At 51.2% G+C, this 22603-nt stretch overlaps 1 protein-coding gene across 1 annotated transcript in view; it reads left to right on the forward strand.

Annotated features, from left to right (window-relative positions):
• The window catches only part of LOC147706701 (solute carrier family 22 member 7-like), a 217545-nt gene that overhangs the window by 134477 nt on the left and 60465 nt on the right, over nt 1-22603 (forward strand). The window contains exons 8-9 of the mRNA XM_086925326.1: nt 2027-2150; nt 14968-15071. Of these exons, the coding sequence (XP_086781452.1) occupies nt 2027-2150; nt 14968-15071 (228 nt within the window). The remainder of the gene's footprint in view (nt 1-2026; nt 2151-14967; nt 15072-22603) is intronic.

A 22603-nucleotide genomic window follows, 5' to 3' on the forward strand; every position in this document is an offset into this window, starting at 1 on the left:
GCAGGAGGCCTGATGCTCGTGGAGCCAGGACGTATTTTGAGAAAATGTAACATCTGCCAGATTTACGATCATTCCACCTGCACATTACAAAGAACTGTATATATAGAGACTTTTGGTGTCAACTTCCACTAATTGAGACCAGGGAGAACCGTGTCCGCAGTGCACCCTTGAATTGTGCCAATTAGAACTGGTGGTCCTGGCTGCAGTTGTACCATTGTCTTGTTTTGCAGGCAGCTGAATAAACGCAGTGGAAGCTTTCTGTTATTGTTTTATTCTCTCCCACAGGTTGTTCCAGTTTGAATAAAGTTTGGGAAGGATTTAGTGACCTGCTGGTCACTGGTCTAAGGTTTGCTGTGGCAGCCACTCCCCGAGGGCTGGCATACACCCCACCCCACACCCATCCAACACAGGCGTCACAGGATATGTGACACTGGCAATAAAAGGGTCCGGGCACAAGTGCCCTGGACCAGTTCCACTAACCATAATCTAGTGTCCCTGTCCTCCTTACATATGCATGGGGACCTAGGGCCCCACCACAGTAGAGAAGTGTGGCTCAATGATTAGAGTGGCAGACCCTGATGCAGAGGTCTAGCCCGGGACCAGGGTTCATTTCCCCGCCTCGGCGGGTCTTGGGCTCAATTTCCTCAGACCTGATAATTCTCGCCTCGGTGCCTATTCCAATCATGGAGTCCCACTCTGTAACTCTGGGCAATAGCTTGATTAATCTCCACAACGGCCCCACAACGCTGAGGATGCCTAGCCTCCACCTTGGGGGTGCCCAGGAGTGGGCTCCTCAAAGGGAAAGGCCAGGAAGGGTTCCTCTGCGATATTCGTACAAGCGCTGAGATGCCTCCGGGTAGTCGTGCGCTATTTAAGTGCATAGTTAAAATTATTATTATCATTATTACACCTCCAATTTCTCGGCACCCTCGACCTGTAGAGGCAGCCCTTCTTCCAGCTGTATCACAGGAAATCCTGGCAGTTCGCCTATGATTCTGTCATCACCAGGTCTAGCTCTCTCCCAGTCCTTCCTCTGAAGGCTTGTAGACATTCAGCACTTTCAGGTAATGAAAATGAACAGATCAGAGAGAGCCCAGGGTAGGCATTGAAGTAAAGTTTAACATGGGATTTTTTCTGGTCTTAGTTCCTCACAGGATCTCTGACAGGCCTGAGAAGACGTGCACACCATGCTGACTTCCCATTCCATCTCTGACTGATTCAGTCACAAGCTGCCAGCCTTACACCCTTCCAGAGTGATGTCACAGGTCTCTGCCTCACAGGATGTTGTTGCCAGCCTGAGTATAGACCCACGCATGCGCACAAGCTCAAAACACATTTGAAGAAAAGATCAGCCTTAAACGCAAACTCAAAACTAAAATCAAAAACCTTGCAAAATAATCTCACACCAACAATTTTGGATATACCTTAATTTCCAGTAACTCTGTAGGACAATACCAGGGGTCTGTATGCTCCAGGCTAAAAACAGGTATTTCAGAGGCGGCTCTAGGCTCATGGCGGCCCTAGGCAGGGAGCGTAGGTAGGGGGCCCCGGAAGAGGGGGTCCGGGTGGGGTGGAGCCCCCCCGGAGCACAGGAGGGGGCGGTCAGGGTGTTAGGAAGTGGAACAGAGCCGGAGGCAGCCAAATCCCTGCCAGGGGTCGCCACGCAAATATGTATCCATCCTCAGAGGATTATTATATTAAGGATATATATTGGCGTGGTGGCCCCTGGGGGTTGGTGGCCCTGTGCAGGGGCACAGCTTGCACATGCCTAAGGCCGCCCCTGGGTATTTGTGCTGCCACAAATGAATGCCCTGAGTGCCCATCTGTTTTGTTTACTCTTTGTACTTCTTTTTGCATAGTCAAACCCTGGTGGGCATCATGTGTGTTGTCTCCAGACTTGTTTGGAGGAGGCCTCTTACAGTGAACAGCATTAGGAGTTACTTCAGAGTGGCCCATGTCTGGTAGGTTTGATGAGCCATCTAACTGCCCTGCTTTCACTTGTAATTCTCTCTCTGCTTCTCCCCAGGTGGGTTCCCGAGTCCGCCCGATGGCTCCTGACACAGCAGAGAGCGGATGACGCGCACCGGTACCTGTCCAAGTGTGCCATCATGAACGGCAGGACAGACTTCCCTTCAAAGACCACTCCGGAGGTGAGTGAAGGGTTAATACTGTGCTGTCAAAATATCTCTACCTCCATAACTCAATCACATGTGGAAACTGGCTCAGACACTCAGTACCTGGATGGTGAAGAAAGAATGTACGAAGGGCATTCCATTGCACCGCCAAACCGGCGGTGGAGGTGCAGTGGTGGACGTGGACCGCCGCACCAGCGGTCAGACCACCTTATTACAACTACAGCACCCAGACCACCATAGGACCGCCACAACCACCACTGGCGGTGGCGCGGCGGTCTTAGGCTGCAATATCCTTGTCAGTGCTGCTGCCAATCCGCCAAGCATATTACGAGTTTCCTCAACGCCAGCAGTCTCATGGCGGTGCTCACACCATGAAAATGCTGGAGGTGAGGAAAGTAATGCCCCCTATTGCCTCAAGGCCTACTTTTGACACATGGCGTGTCCCCCTGTGTGCATGCAAAAAGACCGTCACGCTGCCTGCGCGACCACAAAAAGACTCATAATCTGGAGGGCGGGCAGCGGTCGACTTTGGCGGTATGGGGGACGGGGCGCTGGCATGGCAGCCCGCTCCCACACCACCAAAAACGTAATCAGGCCCTAAATATTGTGCTAGTTCTGATGATCCAAGAGGTAACCAAAATTTAAATAATGTACCAGACCCAGGGTAAACAAACACAGATGTTTTATTCTTATGTGAAACCCAGTAACATTTGAGGTGAGCACAGTAATACTGCTGTGCTAGAACGACTGTAGCCAAAGAGATGAGTGTTGTGTTAACCCTATCCAGGACATTGATACCTAAAGACATGAACTAGATGCTACTACTGTACTACCCCTTCCACGCTGATGACGAGCTGGGCTCGTCATGGCGTAGCCTCCTCGCACGCTGATGACGAGCCCAGCTCGTCACGTAACATGCGCTTTTAAAAATCTCAGCGTACGAGCGGAATTCCGCTAGCGCGCATGAGGTTAACTACAGAAACTAGAAACAACTAACCCGAAAAGACTAAAGACCAAACTCTGTGCTAGAGCTCTGATGATCCCAAAGCGGAGCATTGTGGTAATACTGTGCCAGAATCCAATAATTACAGAGGAGACTGACGTGTAAATACTGTGCTAGAGACCACTAATGCCAGAGTAGACCAAAGACTCAACTCTGTGAAGACCTCTGATTATCCCATAGCTGAGCATTGTGGTAACACTGTGCCACACGGGAAACATCCTTTACAACGCAACTTTTACAACACACTACCATTACAACGCAACTTATACAACGCAAGTCATTACAACGAATTGCGCTGGAGGGCGCTCTAGGATAGGGAATAGTTTAATTACTATCCAATACCTTCCCTACTATCCACGGGGACTGGAGTTGGAATAGTAAATTAAACTATTCACTATCCAGCGCCCCCCAACGCAAGTCGTTGTAACGACTTGCGTTGTAAAAGTTGCGTCGTAATGGCATGTGTTGTAAAAGCATGCGTTGTAATGACATACATCCGTGCCACACCCAATAATTACAGAGGAGACTGACGTGTTAATACTGTGCTAGAGACCCTAATGTCAGAGGAGGCCAAAGTCCGAACTCTGTGACAAAACTCTGATGATCCCAGGGCTGAGCTAAGTGGTAATACTGTGCCACACCCAATAATTATAGAGGAGACTGACGTGTTAATACTGTGCTAGAGACCCTAAAGTCAGACGAGACCAAAGACTAAACTCTGTACCAGAACTCTGATGATTCCAAAGGTGAGAAAAGGTGATAATACTCTGCCATACCCAATAATTACAGAGGAGACTGATGTGTTAATACTGTGCTAGAGACGACTAATGCCGGAGGAGACCAAAAACCAAACTATGTGCCAGATCTCTCATGATGCCAGAGCTGAGCAACATTGTAATACTCTGCCAGAATCCAATAATTACAGAGGAGACTGACTAGTTAAAACTGTGCTAGAGACCACTAATGCCAGAGGAGACCAAAGGCTGAACGCTCTGTCAGAACACTGATGATCCCAGAATGAGCCAAGTGGTAATACTGTGCCATACCCAATAGTTACAGAGGAGACTGGCGGGTTAATACTGTGCTAGAGTCCCTAAAGTCAGAAGAGAACAAATACAGAACTCAGTGCCAGAACCCTGATGATCCAGAGCTGAGCAACGTGGTAATACAGTGCCATACCCAATAATTATAGAGGAGACCGACATGCTAATACTCTGCAAGAGACCCTAAAGTCAGATGAGACCAAAGACTGAACTCTATGGCAGAACTCTGATGATCCCAGAGATGAGCGACATGGTAATACTGTGCCATACCCAATCATTTTAGGGTAGATGTGTTCATACTGTGCTAAAGACCCTAAAGTCAGATGAGACCAAAGACAAAACTCTGTACCAGAACCCTGATGATCCCAAAGGTGAGAAACGTGGTTATACTGTGCCATACCCAATAATTACAGAGGAGACCAACATGTTAATACTGTGCTAGAGACCACTAATGTCAGAGAAGACCAAAAGCCGAACTTTGTGCCAGAACTCTGATGATCCCAGAGCTGAGCAACATTGTAATACTGTGCAAAAAAAACAACAGTTACAGAGGAGACTGATGTTTTAATACTGTGCTAGAGACCCTGACGCCAGACGAGACCAACAACCAAACTCTGTGCCAGAACTCAGATGATCCCAGAGATGAGGGACGTGGTAATTCTGTGCAAAAAAAACAACAGTTACAAAGGAGACTGATGTGTTAATACTGTGCTAGAGACCCTGATGCCATACGAGGCCAACAACCAAAAGCAACGTGGTAATACTGTGCCATACCCAATATTTTCAGAGGAGACTGATGTGCTAATACTGTGATAGAGACCCTTAAATCAGAGGAGACCAAAGACCAAACTCTATACCAGAACTCTGATGATTCCTGAGCTGAGCAACATTGTAATACTGTGCAAGAAATCAATAGTTACAGAGGAGACTGATGTTTTAATACTGTGCTAGAGACCTTACCACTAGGCGATAGCGTGTACGCCAGCCTGCGCCTGCATTGTGTTTTTCTTATCGTTTTTTAATACTTTTAAATCTGTGATAAATTATTTTTTAAATACCTTTCACTTACTGTGTGCTGTTTCCTGCACCGAAACCGCCAGTCCTCGTTCCACCGCAGCGTGTGCTGTTTGCGTCTCCTTATTTCCGCTATTGGGGCATATATTATTCGCATGTCAGCCAGACCGCGCAGCAGCCACGCTCAGCGGGCGCGCCAAAGGCCAGTCAGTCTGCGCCTGTCCGCACCAGGCTGTCGCCAGACGCCAGTCATGCTGCTAATTTTAGGAAATCACATCATACTTATACCCGGAATGAGCTGTTAGCATTCAGGACGATGTCTGTTAGGTGTTAAGTCCACCGGCTGGGGGGTTAGAGGGTCCCTTAACCCCATCGCTGCGGCAGTTATTTTCGCGCTATGCGGCTTTTTTCTAAAAGCCGCGTTAGATGACGAGCTCAGCTCGTCATCCGCACACGCCCCCCGTGGCTAATGACGAGCTGAGCTCGTCATCATCATCGAAGGGGTTAAGCTGTAAATGCTGTGGTATCACATCTATCATTCCTGTAGTCTCACCTGCCTGCCCCCCTTCCCCAGGCAAACGTTTGACTATTTTCCAGTTGAATTGCCGCTCCCTGGTCAAACATTGCGCTGATGTCTATGATCTTCTAGAAATTGAATCTCCTGATACCTTGTTTTTAACTGAGACTTGGCTCTCTGCAGACTCAGTGGCGATTCCAGGACTGGCACTCCCGGGGGGTTATTTTATCCATACCCTTAATAGAGACACAAGAGGCGGAGGTATTGCGGCTATTGTCAAAACCGTCTATTCCTGCACCTTCATTAAACAGCCCATTTTGTGCTGTGAATGTGCTTGTTTTCAAATTGCTTTTAATTCCAATTACACCATGTCTGGTTTACTGGTATATCGTCCCCCGGGCCACTCCAAGGCTTTTAGGGAAGCTCTTGTTGAAACCGTCTGTACTTTGGAGGTCAATGCTTCTAACTTTACAGTCCTAGGAGACTTGAACCTTCATTTTGATTTCCACCTTGATGTGAATGTGGCCAACCTGGTGGCGGATTTAGCTGCTTGTCAGCTTGATCAGTGTGTCTCTGGCCCCACACATTCGGCTGGTCATTTGTTGGATCCTGTTTTTACTAACATTTCGTCCCTTACGGTCCAAGCGTTGGTTCCTATGGCTTGGTCAGGCCACTTCTTAGTCCCTTTGGCTATCCAGGGCATTACACCTGTGAGCAAACTAGACAACCATCCCTCTCTTAAACCCCCATGGCATAAACTAAACTGGGATCAATTCCAAGTCCATCTTTCTGCCTCTGTTCCGATGTTGCCGAAGGACCCTGACAAGGCTAATTCAGCCTTTTCGGATTGGATCAATCAGCTGTTGGATAAGCTGATGCCAGCTAAATTGTCCCTGATCTGCATTTCTAAATCTAACCCGTAGTTTAATGAAAAATTAGCGCCGCTGCAGAAAATCTGTAAAAATGTGAAAGGTTTTGGAGCAGAGATTTTGACTCGCTACTAAAGATCGCTATCGGATGCAGTAAAGATCTATCACAAAGCTACCCATACTGAACGTGCTGCATTTTACGCTAAAGAAATTAGTAATAGCACCAATCCAGCGAAGAATATTTTCTCTATTGTCTCAGGCCTTAAAAACCAGAAGGGGGACGTTGGTCCACTGATTACCACTAACAAGCAATGCGAGGAGCTTTCCTTGTTCTTCTCAAAAAAGGTAGAAGACATTTATAAATGTTTTCCCACGGCCCATACGGGCTGCCCTGAGATATCCATTAATGGCACGATGGTTACCTTAGAGGTTTTCCCTCAGATTCAGCAGGACCATTTACTTGCCCTCTGTGCTAAAATTAAGCCAGGCTCACTGGCTGACCCATTGAAACCTGACCATTTCAGGAACAGTTTACCAACCATTTTTCCTCTCCTTGGTCAAGTGATCAACAAATAGCTTAGCTCGGCTATTGTGCCCACAGCATGGAAACAGGCTAGAGTGATACCATTGCTTAAAAAACCCTCATTGGACAAAAAAAAAACGTAAAACTTCAGGCCAATTTCACTGCTCTCTTGGCCTGCCAAGTTTGCAGAGGCATATATTAGCTCCCTCCTTTCAGATCACTTGACTGTAAACAATACTATAGATCCCTCGCAAAATGGCTTTCGCCCCGGCTATGGCACTGAGTCGGCGCTTCTGGCAGTGACAGAAGACCTTTGGACAGCGTTGGATGCAGGACAGACATCGGCACTGATCCTTCTGGATCTCAGTGCCTCGTTCAACACTGTGTCCCATGCAATCCTGTTGCGCCGTTTGGAAGAGGCTGGTATCGGTGGCCTTGCATTGAAGTGGCTAGCGTCATTTCTTTCTGATAGGACCTATCTGGTGATCATCCCCCCATTCTCCTCGTCTGTCTTTCTCATCAAGCGCGGAGTTCCACAGGGTTCTTCTGTGAGCCCTCTGCTCTTCAATCTGTATGTACAACCTCTGGTTGCAATTGCCAAGAGCAGAGGACTGACGGTGGTCTCCTACGCCGACGACACTCAGCTGGTGGTAGCCCTCTCTAGCAACTCTAGGCACGACGCCACTAAGTTTCAAGGTGATCTTGCGGTAGTTGCCGGGTGGATGACAGCTAACTGCCTCCAGCTGAACGCCAGCAAGTCGGAGGTTTTGCTGGTGGGAAGGGATCATGTGTTATGGAATGAGTATTGGTGACCCATGAATCTAGGCACCCCCCTCCTAAACAGGTTGTAAAGAACCTGGTGGTGTGGATGGACTTCTCACTCAGCTTCCAGACTCAAACGAAGAAGGTGGGGGGCACCGGTTTTGGTTTACTGCGCTGGCTTAAACCTCTTTTGGTTTTTTTTGATGCCCGACCAGATAGATCATCATTCAGACCTTGATTATATCTAGGCTTGATTATACGAGCTCTCTGTACCTGGGGCTAACAAGGTAGAAATTCATAGGTTACAGAGAGTACAGAACGTCACAGCAAGAGCTCTTTTGGGCCTGCGCAGAGTCTGCTCGGTGACTAGCACAATCCGACGCCTTCATTGGCTGCCCGTGACTCAACGGATTGAGATCAAGGCTCTCTGTATAGCCTTTAAAATCTTGAAGCTCGCCTCCCCTAACATTCTGACTGATCTGCTCTCTTTTATGTCCCCTCCCGTCAGCTTCGCTCCATGGGCCAACATTTGCTAGTGATCCCTCGGGTTAGGAGGACCCGGGCCGGAGGTCGCTCCTTCTGGTTCAGAGCGGCCATTCTCTGGAACTCACTGCCCCTCCATATTCGAGGCCTCAGCAACTTTCTCGAATTTAGGAAAGCTATTAAAAGACATTTGCCGAGAGAGAGGAGGGGAAGCGGGCATCATAGAGGGTATCAGCATTACCTAAAGCTTGTAGGGAGATTGCAATCCTGTACCCAAACTATATAGTGTGTAGTACTTAGTTTTGCTGTACGTGCTTTCGTTAAAATAAAAGATAAACACTGCTGGACAGTACATTATTGTGTCTGCTATTTGAGTATTGAGCGCTTCGCTCTTGCCACGAACACCGTCTCCTTGAGAAGCCTTTGACTGCCCATCCTCGCTAACCTGAGAGTCAAGTGTGGAAAGGATGGACTTCAAGACCCCAGGGGCAACCCGACTTTCATGGACGGGGCCAGGAGGCCCTATCTGCCCGGTGGTGACTCCAACGATGTATGAAACGTAACAAGCATAATTTCTACAAAAAAGAAAACACACTTTATGCAGCTTACTACTGGGCAGTTGCTATCACAAACACATTTGTTTTGCAGAATTGCAATATTATTCAGTATCAACCCATGTTTGCCTTCAAAACGAGGTTACAATGTAGGTGGGAATTGTAGGTTTTTGCTCCTTAGATTTGCAGCTGGTGGAACCCCCTCCAAATCACAGAAGCAAAGAGCATTCTAGCACTGTTGCGCACCTCGGAGGGAGGAGAAACATACTAGTGATAGGTGTGAAACTCAGAACTGGGAGTACGTTTGCCGATCCCACCACCCCACGCCAAGGCAAGTTAGCGAGGGCCAATTTACACCTCCATGTTACAGCTCGTAGGAAGCTGGCTCTTTATATGACACATCAAAATGAGATGTATATCGTGTAGAGTCCAGGGGTTCCCTTATGAGTGGACAGGGGCTTGCTATGCAATCACTAAAGTGCTCCATCAGGGGGCACTGTGGTTGAGCAGCCTTAGGTTTAACACGGAGGAGTGTTAGACACCTTAATATACACAATAAATGAGACACACGACTCAAGAAGGAGATCCACACCCATTTATAAAAATAGCGAGTATCTTTGTATACGTTTAGGCATCAGAAGAAAATAGTTCAGGTGAGGACGTTTTTAAATATGAATTCTCTTAAGTTCTGCAAAGTTATCCTATGAACAGCGACTTACAGGACCCTTATCCAGGAGTTAAGGTGAGTGACGGGTAAGGTCCAAGGCAGCAGCAGCAGCAGGACACCACCAGCGCCACTCGGGCAGCCGGGTGCAGAGGTGCAACGCAGCATAGGGTGCTCATTGTTATCCAATGGAGAATGGTCGTGGTAGAAAGAAGCTACAGGAGGGGACTGAGAGGGAAGTCACTTGAAAGCAACAAGTGGATTCTGTTCTTGTGATGTTGGGGGATGTGGGGACACCTTTGGTCCTCTTCTCCTCGGGACGGGGGGTCTGGGTGCAGAGGGTCTGTCTCCATCCGGCAACACTTGAGGTTAACGGGGCCTGCCAACAGAGGCTGCAGGCGATGTTGGGGTGTTCACAAGGAGTCACTCCACTGTGGACTCTGCACCTTCAGGGCTTAGGGACCACGCTAACACTATTTACCCACTTCAACACGGTCTGGCGGGCTCGGGTGCTGTCATGCTTGGCGGTGGCGGGTTTTGGCGGTTCCAGAGGCCTCTTGGTCCTTCGTTTGTTGTCTACAGAATGCAGGGAACAGGTCTGCCAGCAGGAGGTCTTGGTTCATGGGAGAAGGCTGCCAGTTCTCCTGGGTTTTGGGACCCATAAGATGCAAGACAAGTCAGCTTTTGGTGCAATGGTCGAAGTCAGCAGGCAGGCCAGCAGGGTTGGCGCCAAGTCAGTTGCTGGGTCTTCTGTGGTTACTGTGAGAGTCTTATCACCCGTCTTATGAAATGAAATGAAATGAAAAGGGGTTTTGTTGAGCGCGACTGCTTCCCTAAGACGTAGCAAGCGCTAAGATGAAGGATAGTGCCTCATGAGGCCACAGCTTGGAGAAGAGTTCGAATGGGGAAGAGGAAGGTTTTGAGCTGTTTTCGGAAGGATGACAGGTTGGAGTTTGATCTTAGGTGTATAGGGAGTGAGTTCCATAATTTAGCAGCGTTGAACGTAAAGGATCTTCCTCCTGCTCTTGATCTTTTGATCCGGGGGACTACCGCCAAAAAAGCTTGAGTAGAGCGGAGCTGCCAGCTGGGGCCGTAAGGGGAAAGAAGGGAGTAGTTGATCTTGGGACCGGTTCTCCAAAAGGCTTGATGGGACACACACAGGGCTTTAAATTTTATTCTCTCCCTAACAGTGGGCCAATGTAGGGTTCTGAGTCCGGATTCAATTGAGGCTCTGCGTGGGATCTGAAGCAGCGTGCGTGCAGCACAGTTCTGGACTCGCTGGAGTTTTTGCAACACGTATTCTGGTGCCCCCACGTACAAGGCGTTGCTGAAGTCGAGTCGGGATTGTATTAGACCCCGAATCACGATCTGTTTTGCTTCAAAAGGAAGGACTGGGAGGATTTTTTTGAGCATCCTGATAAGCCCAAAACAGGTTGCAGATGTTTTGGTTGCCTGGGTGTTGAGAGTTAGGGATTTGTCCAGCCAGACCACAAGACGTTTGATATTGTCTTTCGGGGTAGGCGGTGTACCCAAGCTGGTGGGCCAAAGGTGATCGATGGTCGACAGCGCTGGGGGGCTGAGTAACATAAGCTTGGTTTTGTCCCAGTTGAGTTTGAGGGGGGAAGTCGTCATCCATATCCTTACCTCCTCCATGCATGCCGCTAGATTGGACTGTGTTAGCACGCTGTTCTTCTGTGCAAGGGACACCACCAACTGAGTATCGTCCGCGTATGTGATGATCTTAATGTCATATGGGCGGACGATCTCAGCCAGTGCCTCCATGTACACATTGAACTGCGTGGGGCTCAGTGACGAGCCCTGTGGTACCTCACAGTTCAGAGGCCTGCTAGTGGAGGAGGAGTCTCCCTCAAAGACTTGGAAAGTCCTTCCACTCAGAAAGGATCTAAGCCAGGCCAGAGCATCCCCGGATACTCCTAAGTTGGAAAGTCGACACAGCAGAGTTTTATGGCATAACTTGTCGAAGGCGGCACTCAGATCAAGGAGGATAACTGCCACTGATCTTCCTCGATCCAGAATCCGCCTGGCTTCTTCCGTCACTGCTAGCAGGGCCGTTTCTGTTCCATGTTTTGGACGGAACCCTGTCTGCAAGACATCGAGTAGGTGGTTAGACTCAAGAAATCTGGTTAGGTGGAGATTGATGTGCTTCTCCAAGATCTTACTCGCCCAAGGCAGCAGGGAGATGGGGCGGTAGTTGTTGAGGTTATTAGGGACAAAGTTGGGCTTTTTCAGGAGTGCTCTCACCATGGCTTTCTTCCAGTCGAGTGGGACGTTACTCTTTATTAAGGAGTTATTATGTAACTCCATAAGGGTGGGGAGAATAATTTGACTGGCAGCAACCATGGTGCGGGTGGGGCTGGGTCACAGGGGGATCCTGATTTTACTTGAAGTGACAGGGTTTCCAGAGCCTCTAGGTCTAGCAGAGGGAAGTGGTTCAGAGTTTCTCGAGGAGAGACCTCTACCTCCCTTGGAGGCTGGGGCGCGTCAGTGGGGAAGGGGTGGAATTGGGTTTGCGAATGTGACATCGATTTTATTTATTTTCTGGTAAAAGAATTCGGCTAGGTCGTTACAGCGCGCGGTGGGATTGTCGTTGGAGGCTATGGGTGGAGGGAGCTTAGTTAGGCGCTTGACTATTTGGTAGATCTCAGTCGGTTTTGACCTAGCCCTCGTTATTTGTTCATTATAATAAATGGATTGTGACTTTTTTATTTCAAGTTTGTAAGCTTTGATGGCTTCCCTATGGATAGCTTTGTCTATGGTGTCATATTCCAGACGCCACTTCCTTTCGAGCCTCTTGCAGTGACGCTTTTTTGTTCTGAGCTCCTCTGAGTACCATGGGGCAGTAACCCGTGGCCTTTATAAGCTGATTTCCCGGATGGGAAGTATGGAGTCAAGAGATTTGAGAATCCAGTTGTCAAAGTTCGTGTTGTCTGAAGGGGGGTCCTGTGCGAGAGAGGGTCTGGAGTCTGCCATGGAGCTAGACCATTGTTCTAGTGGGAGTTTGGACCAATTCCTCATTTTTCGCAGAGACGGAGTGCACCGAACGAGTTTGTAGGTGGACCAGGTGAGAGGAATTAAAAAATGGTCGGTCCACGGAAGACGAATAGTGTGGGCTACCTTGAGCTCAGCGGAGTTGCTGAACACAGGGTCGAGCAAGTGCCCCTTTATGTGCGTGGGGGCTTGGACAAGTTGCTCTAGCTGAACTGCGGCCAGGCTCGCGGTTAGCTCGTTTGCTGTACTATCTGAGCTGTCATCAAAGTGGATGTTAAAGTCACCCAGCAGCGTAAAGTTGGAGGGGGAGGTAACAAGTTCTGCTATTGATGGCAATATAGTATGAAATTGGTTCAGAGGACCAGGGGGGCGATATAAAAGGGTTCCTGTAAAGCTCTCGTTAGGGGTGAGTTTTAGGGAGAAGGGCAGGCTTTCGCAGTCGGGGACAGTAGCTGGGGTGCAATTGCACTGATATAAATCTTTATAGATAATTGCAAGTCCACGCCTTTCCCCTGTGCCCGGTCTCTGTGTATAATCTGATAGCCCGGGGGAGTGCTTGTATCAGGTCTGGGTCGGAGTCGGGAGTTAACCAAGTTTCGGTGAAGAAGAGTGCGTCTGGCGCGTATTCCTGAAATAAGAGTGAGATTTCCGTACTGTGCTTTGGCAGAGATCTACAGTTTAGCAGAAACATTACAAAGTCCTGCAGGTCGGTTCTTTCCTGGGCAGTGTTAAGCCTCGTCTTACAGTGTGAACAGAGGGTGGGTAAATCAAGGGGGTGATATGAATGACAGCATCTTTTTCCTGAAGGGGGCCTTAGGTTGTGAAGGGAGCTTGAGCTGTATACCCTCCTTGGTATCCTGGATGAAAGACCAGGAGTTGTGGCCCCTTGCCCCGGTCGGTCGGTCGGTATTTCTTCAGGTCATCAGGATATGTTCTTCGGTGCCATGGTCTCCCCCAAATACTGAATTTAGGGGCATTAGGGTAGTGTAGGGTATGTAAGTAGCCAATGGGCTTTTGACCCTTGGGGTCACTACACTGCAAATATGACCACTTTTATTGGAAGAGGGCATATCCGTGTCTCAGAATTCCTAAGTATGGCATCAAAAAGATGGCTACTTCTGAAAAATGGTGTTCACTTCTCACCCTAGTAGGTCAGACCAGCGTCTCGGGTGGCAGGCTGTTTGAACCAGTCAGGGAGCACATCAGAGGCTGGTAGGTTTTCAGGGGGCACCTCTAAGGTGCCCTCTGGGTGCGTGCATTGGTAAATGCATCAGTGGAATCAGTTTGGGTTTATCAATTCACAATGTTTGATATCAATCATCCCTATCTTCAGTGAAGCCATCATGAAGCTGGGAATCTCATTTTCACTTGTGTCCATGTATTAAAATGATTTCCTTTCTCACTTGTACTGACAGTAATAGGACTGCCCAGCACAGGGGCATACCTGCTGCAGGCATGCCCTCACATGTAATATTCCGCACCCTGCTTTAGGGCTGTCAGGCCTCCTGTAGGGGTGACTTACAAGTAAGTAATGCAGTGTTAGGGGACATAGTGCACAGGGATGTGTGTGATATGTCTTGTTTTCACTTTTGTCTGCACCAAGACACACAAAGTGCATCTGCTTGGTGAGGTCCCATGGGGGGGCACAATACATGCTGCTGCCCTTAGGGATCCTCTTAAGTACCTTGGGCCTTATGTACCATGGGTACCATTTACTAGGGACTTAGTGCCAAAGGTTCTGCCAATCGGGGGAACAACTGTACAGTTTTGGGAAAGAGATCTGGCACTGGGGACCTGGTTCGCAGGAACCCAGTGTACTTCCAATCAAAAACACATCAGTTACCAGGCAAAAAGTGGGGGTAGCCATGTCAAAAAGGGCTAATTACCTACACAGCTTCATCTTGTTCAAGGCCTGTATGCTTGTATGGAACGTTTTACATACAACAGGCACATACGTTTACCACAACCTATAGAGGGTATGCACCTGTTACAACGCATTTTTTACAACGCACTACCACTACAACGCAGGCATTACAACGCATACCATTACAACGCATTGCGCTGGGGGGCGCTCTAGGATAAGAGGTAAGTTTAATTTACTATCCAACACCTTCCCTAGGGTCCACGGGGACTGGAGTTAGAATAGTAAATTATACTTACCACTATCCAGCACCCCAAAGCGCTATGCGTTGTAATGGTATGCGTTGTGAATACCGCGTTGTAATGGTATGCGGAGTAAAAGTATGCGTTGTAACGTCATACATCCCCTATAGAGTTATTCATGTCTTAATGCTATGTGTAAGTAGAGGAATGTTTAAACTTCCAAACAAACCTCTTGCCTTCCTGAAGTACCAAATGAGCCACTTTCATGATTGCTTCTTCTTTTTGTAGATGCTTCAGAAGAAAGTGACGGTGGAGAACAGGGTGTATTTCTACTGGGACTTAGTGAAGACTCGTCGCCTGAGAATGATCACGCTCTGGGCCGGCATCCTGTGGTAGGTAGTTTCTTTTACAACATGGCTTACATGTAAGACTGCTGGTAACAAAATATTTGGAAAGTGCACTTTCACCCAGGGGTATCTTGGTGCTGAATAACAGATGCTTATTGTTATCCAACTCAAAGGTACTCATTTTATCAACCTCGGAAGGCTGAAAGGCTGAGTGGACCCGCCAGGATTTGAATCTGTGACCATGAGATCAAACATAGGCCCCTTCAGTGGACGCCTTAGTCCCCGAAGCCACCAGCCACGGTATAAGGGTCTGTGACTACCGGGTATTGTCTGTAGGTGTAGCTCAGTGGCTCAGCCCAGTGACTCCATCACCATGCTGAGTACTACTGTCTCTAGCAGCAGAAATCCAGAGCTAGCAGTCAGGTAGAACTGTCATCCTCACAGACATGTTTCTTCAGCAGCCATCAACAGAGCTCAAGGCAATGATCTGAAGCTTAACCACAGCATCAATTCCGCCGGAGTGCGGTCGTTTAGCAGAGTGGGCGGGCCGCGTCGGCCAACGGACATGCGCAGCACTACGGAGGTAGTACTCGCGGCGGCTATTGGCCGTCACGAGTGCATCGAAGGGGTTATCGCAGTTAAAGAATAAATATTCAGGTCTCACGGAAAACTCTCAGGTAGAGATATGATGGAAACATAAGTGAAAATGTTAGATGGTGTGAGACCAAGCATGAGAGTGCTCATACATACATTGCATCATTTTTAGGCCAACTACTGTAAACAAAAGTCCCTCCTTCGATGTTTATTCATATAGTCTTATTGGAAAACCAAATGAATTATTACGCATTAAAGTCCATATGGATTTATTGCCATAGGGGCTATAGCAAAGTCAAAACATGGAAAAGAAGTTTGGCAAGAGAGAGCTGCCCAAGATCACACAGAGTCAGAGATGAAGAGATCTTATTATGAAACTCTGCCGAAGGTAGCAGAGGAAGACATTGCTTATTAAGAAAGGACACTCCAGGCAAGTCACCATTGGAATAATATCTTATGTTCTGTGGGTTTATAGAGTGCACTGCCACACGGAAGGGTATCCTGGTGCCCGGCATCCAAGGCGTATCATTGATGTTATAAATATCAGACACACATCCCATATAGCTCAGAAGTTGCTACATTTCCTAAATATGCGATGGCACGCTTGGACCCCAGCCTGTTATGATAATAGACTGCACTATACACATAGGGCCACATGTATCATTCCAAAATGCGATCGCAAATGCCGAAATTCGCAGAATTGCAGTGTTTGCGATCGCAATTGGGCTTAGTGGTATGTATTAATGAAAAACTGCCTCGCAAAATAAGGAATCGCAAAATTTGCTATTCCCTATTTTGCGATTGCATTTAAGTAATCGAAAATTGCGAGTCCTTAAATGCAATGTAAGAAGCACAGAAAAAGTGCTTCTTGTGAGGCAAGCAGGGCCAGTCATGGCCAAGCTCGCCTGATCTCATCAGCAGAGGTTGCGTGACCAGTCATGGCCAGGCTCACCTGGCCTCATCAGCAGAGGGGGCGTGGCCAGTCATGGCCAAACTCACCTGGCCTCATCAGCAGAGGAGGCATGGCCAGTCATGGCCAAACTCACCTGGCCTCATCAGCAGAGGAGGCATGGCCAGTCATGGCCAAACACACCTGGCCTCATCAGCAGAGGGGGCGTGGCCAGTCATGGCCAGGTTCACCTGGCCTCATCAGCAGAGGAGGCATGGCCAGTCATGGCCAAACTCACCTGGCCTCATCAGCAGAGGAGGCATGGCCAGTCATGGCCAAACTCACCTGGCCTCATCAGCAGAGGAGGCATGGCCAGTCATGGCCAAACTCACCTAGCCTCATCTGCAGAGGAGGCATGGCCAGTCATGGCCAGGCTCACCTGGCCTCATCAGCAGAGGGGGCGTGGCCAGTCATGGCCAGGTTCACCTGGCCTCATCAGCAGAGGAGGCATGGCCAGTCATGGCCAAACTCACCTGGCCTCATCAGCAGAGGAGGCATGGCCAGTCATGGCCAAACTCACCTGGCCTCATCAGCAGAGGAGGCATGGCCAGTCATGGCCAGGCTCACCTGGCCTCATCAGCAGAGGGGGCGTGGCCAGTCATGGCCAAACTCACCTGGTCCCATCAGCAGAGGGGGTGTGGCCAGTCATGGCCAGACTCACCTGGCCTTATCAGCAGAGGAGGCATGGCCAGTCATGGCCAGGCTCACCTGGCCTCATCAGCAGAGGAGGCATGGCCAGTCATGGCCAAACTCACCTGGCCTCATCAGCAGAGGAGGCATGGCCAGTCATGGCCAAACTCACCTGGCCTCATCAGCAGAGGAGGCATGGCCAGTCATGGCCAGGCTCACCTGGCCTCATCAGCAGAGGGGGCGTGGCCAGTCATGGCCAAACTCACCTGGCCTCATCAGCAGAGGAGGCATGGCCAGTCATGGCCAAACTCACCTGGCCTCATCAGCAGAGGAGGCATGGCCAGTCATGGCCAAACACACCTGGTCCCATCAGCAGAGGGGGTGTGGCCAGTCATGGCCAGACTCACCTGGCCTCATCAGCAGAGGGGGGTGGCCAGTCATGGCCAATCTTGCCTGGCCTCATCAGCAGAGGGGGCGAGACCAGTCATGGCCAAACTCACCTGGCCTCATCAGCAGAGGGGGCGTGGCCAGTCATGGCCAAACTCACCTTGCCTCATCAGCAGAGGGGGGGGTGGCCAGTCATGGCCAAACTCACCTGGCCTCATCAGCAGAGGAGGCATGGCCAGTCATGGCCAAACACACCTGGTCCCATCAGCAGAGGGGGTGTGGCCAGTCATGGTGTTGGACAGGCCACATGACGGGCCGCTCTCCCCCGGCTCGACCAGGCCCGAGCCCAGTCACGCAAGCACCACACACCACCATTGCACGCCCTACGTCCCCTCAGGGACCCCTGCCCTCGAACATGATAACCTCGTGGGTCCGATCCACTGCCGGCCCATGCACCCAGCCCGGGCCGCCATCTTGGACGCCTCGCCACGAGGCCGCCTGGCCCCCGATCGACCTCAACCCTGGGCCTAGCCCAGCCTCAGACAATCCGGCACCACCCTCCACCCAGGAGGTGAGCGGGCTACTTGGCAAGTCAATGGGAGAGAGAGGTGCCGATGGCTCTCCCCCCGCCCAGTGCCGCTCGCCCATCGCCTCCCCGGGCGCTGGCTCCACCCCCCTGCTGGGTGTCTGGACTCCCTCATCCCGGACCTCCCGACCTCCAAGTGCGAGGGTCCGGACATCAAAGCACGCCAGCCCTATAACTGGGACAGCTCCAGAGCAGGAAGTCAGTTGTATCTTGGAGTCGAGAGACGTAAGAGGAACTCATCCTGGACGGACTACTGGCGCTGCCGTAGCTCTGTCCTGTGCACCATCGTCCTGCCTGTTGGCGCTGCCACAGCCGTCGTAACCTTCATTCTTCACCGTCGTCCGGATCTGCTGGCGAGGCCGCGGACCGTTGTAACCATCATCTTCATCGGGACCTGCTTGGCTTCTCCACGGCCCGTCGACCATCCTTCATCCATCTCGGGACCTGCTTGGCTCCTCCACGGCCCGATCAGCAACCACGCCGAGCTCGAGGATTGAGAGCTATTTAACTCATTGGTAACTAAGACTGTCCCGCTACCCTTTCTCCTCAACCAGAGATCAGAACCGAGGGGACCCCTGAGTCCAGACCTCCTTGTATCATAGCGACGTAACCTAAGAATTGCATATAAAGTCTCGTTAACCTTCAATCTTGTGTGGTGTCCGTCTGTGGGGGGGAAGTTACTTACCTGTACAGTCGTTGGAGACGGCTCTCCCTGGAGACCTCTCCCCGTAATCTCGGCCGACCCTCCCGGTCCGTCTAACATTGGTGGCCAGCGGCGCGATCCGAATCACCGCATAACGTACAGAGAGTAGCTCACCCCACAACGAACAACAATGTCGACTAAAGAGAGCGGATCAACTGAGAAGTTCCAAATGGAAAAACTAGAGGAATACAGCCATCGTGAACTAAAGCAGTTCTGCATCGAACTAGGTATCGCTACCACCGGACTAAGTACCAAGGACGATTTTAAGCATGCCCTAGAATCTTGGGCAGAGACCGGGGATGTCGAAACCCCTGAGCAAAGCACCGCGAAAAATACCAACACGGCCCCTGAGGGGCAAAGAACCAGTCTCTCGCAAGACGAGATCCAAGAAAGAGAAAAAGCCCGACTACACGAACTCGAAATGGCCCGACTCAAGATGGACATAGAACTCAAATTGGCCGAGCAAAAAATAAACTTAGAGCACCTTCGCCTCCGAGAAGAAAGAGAGGAGAAACAGAGGCAAAGGGAGCTCGAGGAAAAAAGACTAACGTACGAGCACGAACGGAACCTAGCCGAGATCAACCTGCGCAAACAAAATAAAGAGTTAGGGGTGCCCGACAGACCGTCCACCCCAGGGACCGCGGAGAAAAAAGTGCACATCCCCAAGGATGTGGTCCGAGAATATTTTCGAGAAGACGACATCCAGCAATGGTTTAAGGCCTATGAAATCGCGATGACTGCGCACCGGATCGATAGAACCGACTGGGGAGCCGGCCTATGGGGCAAATTCCTCAATGAGGGCCGCGATACTCTGTTACAGCTCCCAGACCACCAGATGACCTCCTACGACCATATGAAAGCGGCCCTCCTCACCCGCTATGGCCTCACGCCCGAGATGTACCGTCAGAGGTTCCGAGACTGCACACGCATTCCAGGTACAACTTGGGTGGACTATGTAACGTACTTTAGCCGAGCCTTCGAAGGCTGGATCAGAGGGAACAACGTCACGACCTACGAGCAGCTGTTCAATCTGATGGTATGGGAGCATCTGTCCAACAATTGCTTCATTGAACTACGCCAACACCTCCTCGACAGCAAGTTAACCGATCCCCGGCAGCTCGCAGCCGAAGCTGACCGGTGGGAGATCACCAGAGTGGGCCGGAATGGGTCCTACGAGCAGAACAGGAACAACAATGGTCACTACCGACCCAGAGGAGGAGGAGGGGGCCAAGGACGAGGAAGAGACAATACTCCGGCCGCCCCCGCTACCAGCACCACCCCCCCGGCCAACCGGGGCAGCACCCCGGCGCGACCGGGATACAGAGCCAATGTTACATGTCACCGATGCCAACGAGTCGGCCACTATGCAAACGACCCAAGCTGCCCGCAGTATCAGAGTCCAAGACCCCGCCAGGTGGCCGCCGCGGCACTAGGGGAAGAACAGATCTCCGAGGAACAAGAAACAGGCGAGCAAGAGTATCAAGAGTGGGAGCCAGCCGCCATGACTCTCGCGTGCTTAGGGGGAAGAGACATGGTCCCGCGGGTCCCCCTACCCGCTAACACCCAGAAGTACAGCCAATGGGTGAGCATCAATGGACAACGGGCCGAAGCCCTTCGAGACACCGGGGCCAGTGTGACAGCCGTCCGCTGTCATCTGGTGACCCCAGAACAATATCTACCGAACGTTCTCTGCCCTGTGCGATCAGCCGACAACTCGGAAAGTCTGTGTCGGATGGCCTGCGTCCCCTTTGAGTGGGGAGGGGTCTCCGGCATGTTGAAGGTAACGGTCCGAGACGACGCCCCCGTGGAATGCCTCCTCGGAAATGACCTGGAAAGCTCCCCGTGGGCAGCCGTGGAGCGAAAAGAACACTTGGGGATGTTGGGCGTCCCAGACTGGGCGTGCGTCACCACCCGGTCCATGGCCGCCCGTGCCAACCATCACCCGGAAGAACCAGAATGGCCGGCGCCACCGCCTCCGGTCGCCCCCGCCGAGACCCCCGACCATGGCATCCCCCTCGAACTTGCTCAACCTTCCGACCTCGCTAATCTTGATCAGTGGGCTCAAGAAGGGGGACCCACACAAGAACAATTTCGTCAGGAACAGAAGACCTGTCCCTCCCTTGAGGGACTCCGACAACAAGCGCTCGCCCAAAGCGCCGGGGATACCTCCGGAACTCATTGGGTCTACTGGGACAATGATCTATTGTACAGCGAGCAACGAATCGCCGAGCTGGGGGCCAACCGAGTACTAGTGGTGCCCCTCCGCTTTAGAGACTTCCTGCTAAACCTGGCCCACGATGCCCCCCTGGCAGGGCACCTGGGACAGGATAAAACCTACAGCCGCCTAGTGACCCACTTCTTCTGGCCCAAAATGAGAAACGATGTGCACCAGCATTGCCGATCTTGCCCCACGTGCCAAGCCAGTGGGAAGAGCGGCCGCAAATTAAAGGCTCCCCTGCAACCCTTTCCAGTAGTCACCACCCCATTTGAGAGGGTCGGGATAGACATTGTGGGACCCCTGGACCCGCGTACAAGACAAGGCCATCGCTTCATCCTGGTACTAGTGGACCACGCCACCCGCTACCCTGAGGCTATTCCTCTCCGGACCGTGACAGCCCCAGTGGTCGGCCGGGCCCTGATGGGGATCTTCTCCCGTGTGGGGTTCCCCCGAGAAGTCGTCAGTGACAGAGGCACGAACTTCATTTCTAAATATATGAAGTCCCTCTGGCAACAGTGTGGGGTCACCTACCGCTTCACGACCCCCTATCACCCCCAAGGAAACGGACTTGTTGAGCGGTTCAATCGCACGCTAAAAGGGATGATCGGGGGATTGGAAGAGCCCCTCCGTCGCCAGTGGGACGTGCTGCTGCCGTGCCTCCTCTTCGCCTACCGGGAGGTCCCACAGAAGTCCCTAGGCTTCAGCCCCTTCGAGCTGCTCTATGGGCACCCAGTACGGGGGCCACTCAGCCTGATCAAAGAAGGCTGGGAGATGCCTCCGGCCAAGAGTCCTCCAGATGTCTTCCGGTACCTCCTCACCCTCCGCAACCAGTCCCGGCGGTTCAGAGACCTAGCAAAAGCCAACCTAGAGGCCAGTCAAGAGGACATGAAGAAATGGTATGACCAGAACGCCTCATCCATTGAATTCGAGCCGGGGCAACAGGTCTGGGTAATGTCCCCCACCGAACCGTGCGCTCTCCAAGACAAATGGACGGGACCCTTCAAGGTAATCGAGCGCAAGGGTCCTGCCACCTATCTGATCGATATGGAGTCCGCCCGGAATCCGCTCCGAGTCCTCCACACCAACAGACTGAAACCCCACTTTGCACGAACAGAACTCAGCCTCTTGATGGCCACAGACAATGGGGTTGAAGACGACTCCGAGCCTCTCCCTGACCTCTTGCGGACCCAGGAGCAAGACGGCTCCGTGGATGGGGTCCGACTCTCGGAGACCCTCACCAGAGAACAACGGCAAGAGTGCCAAGCCCTCCTATCACGGTTCGCCAGTCTGTTCTCCCTCACCCCGGGTGTCACTTCCTGGTGTGTGCACGATGTGGACACCGGAGACCGCCCTCCTATCCGCCACCGGGCCTACCGCGTACCTGATCGGGTACGGGCCTGCATCCAGGCGGAAGTAGCTAAGATGCTCACGCTCGGGGTCATCGAGCCCTCAGACAGTCCATGGGCCAGCCCGGTCGTACTGGTCCCCAAAGCAGCCGCCCCCGGGACCA

Source organism: Lissotriton vulgaris, chromosome 6, assembly GCF_964263255.1.
Source record: "Lissotriton vulgaris chromosome 6, aLisVul1.2, whole genome shotgun sequence".
Taxonomy (NCBI): domain Eukaryota; kingdom Metazoa; phylum Chordata; class Amphibia; order Caudata; family Salamandridae; genus Lissotriton; species Lissotriton vulgaris.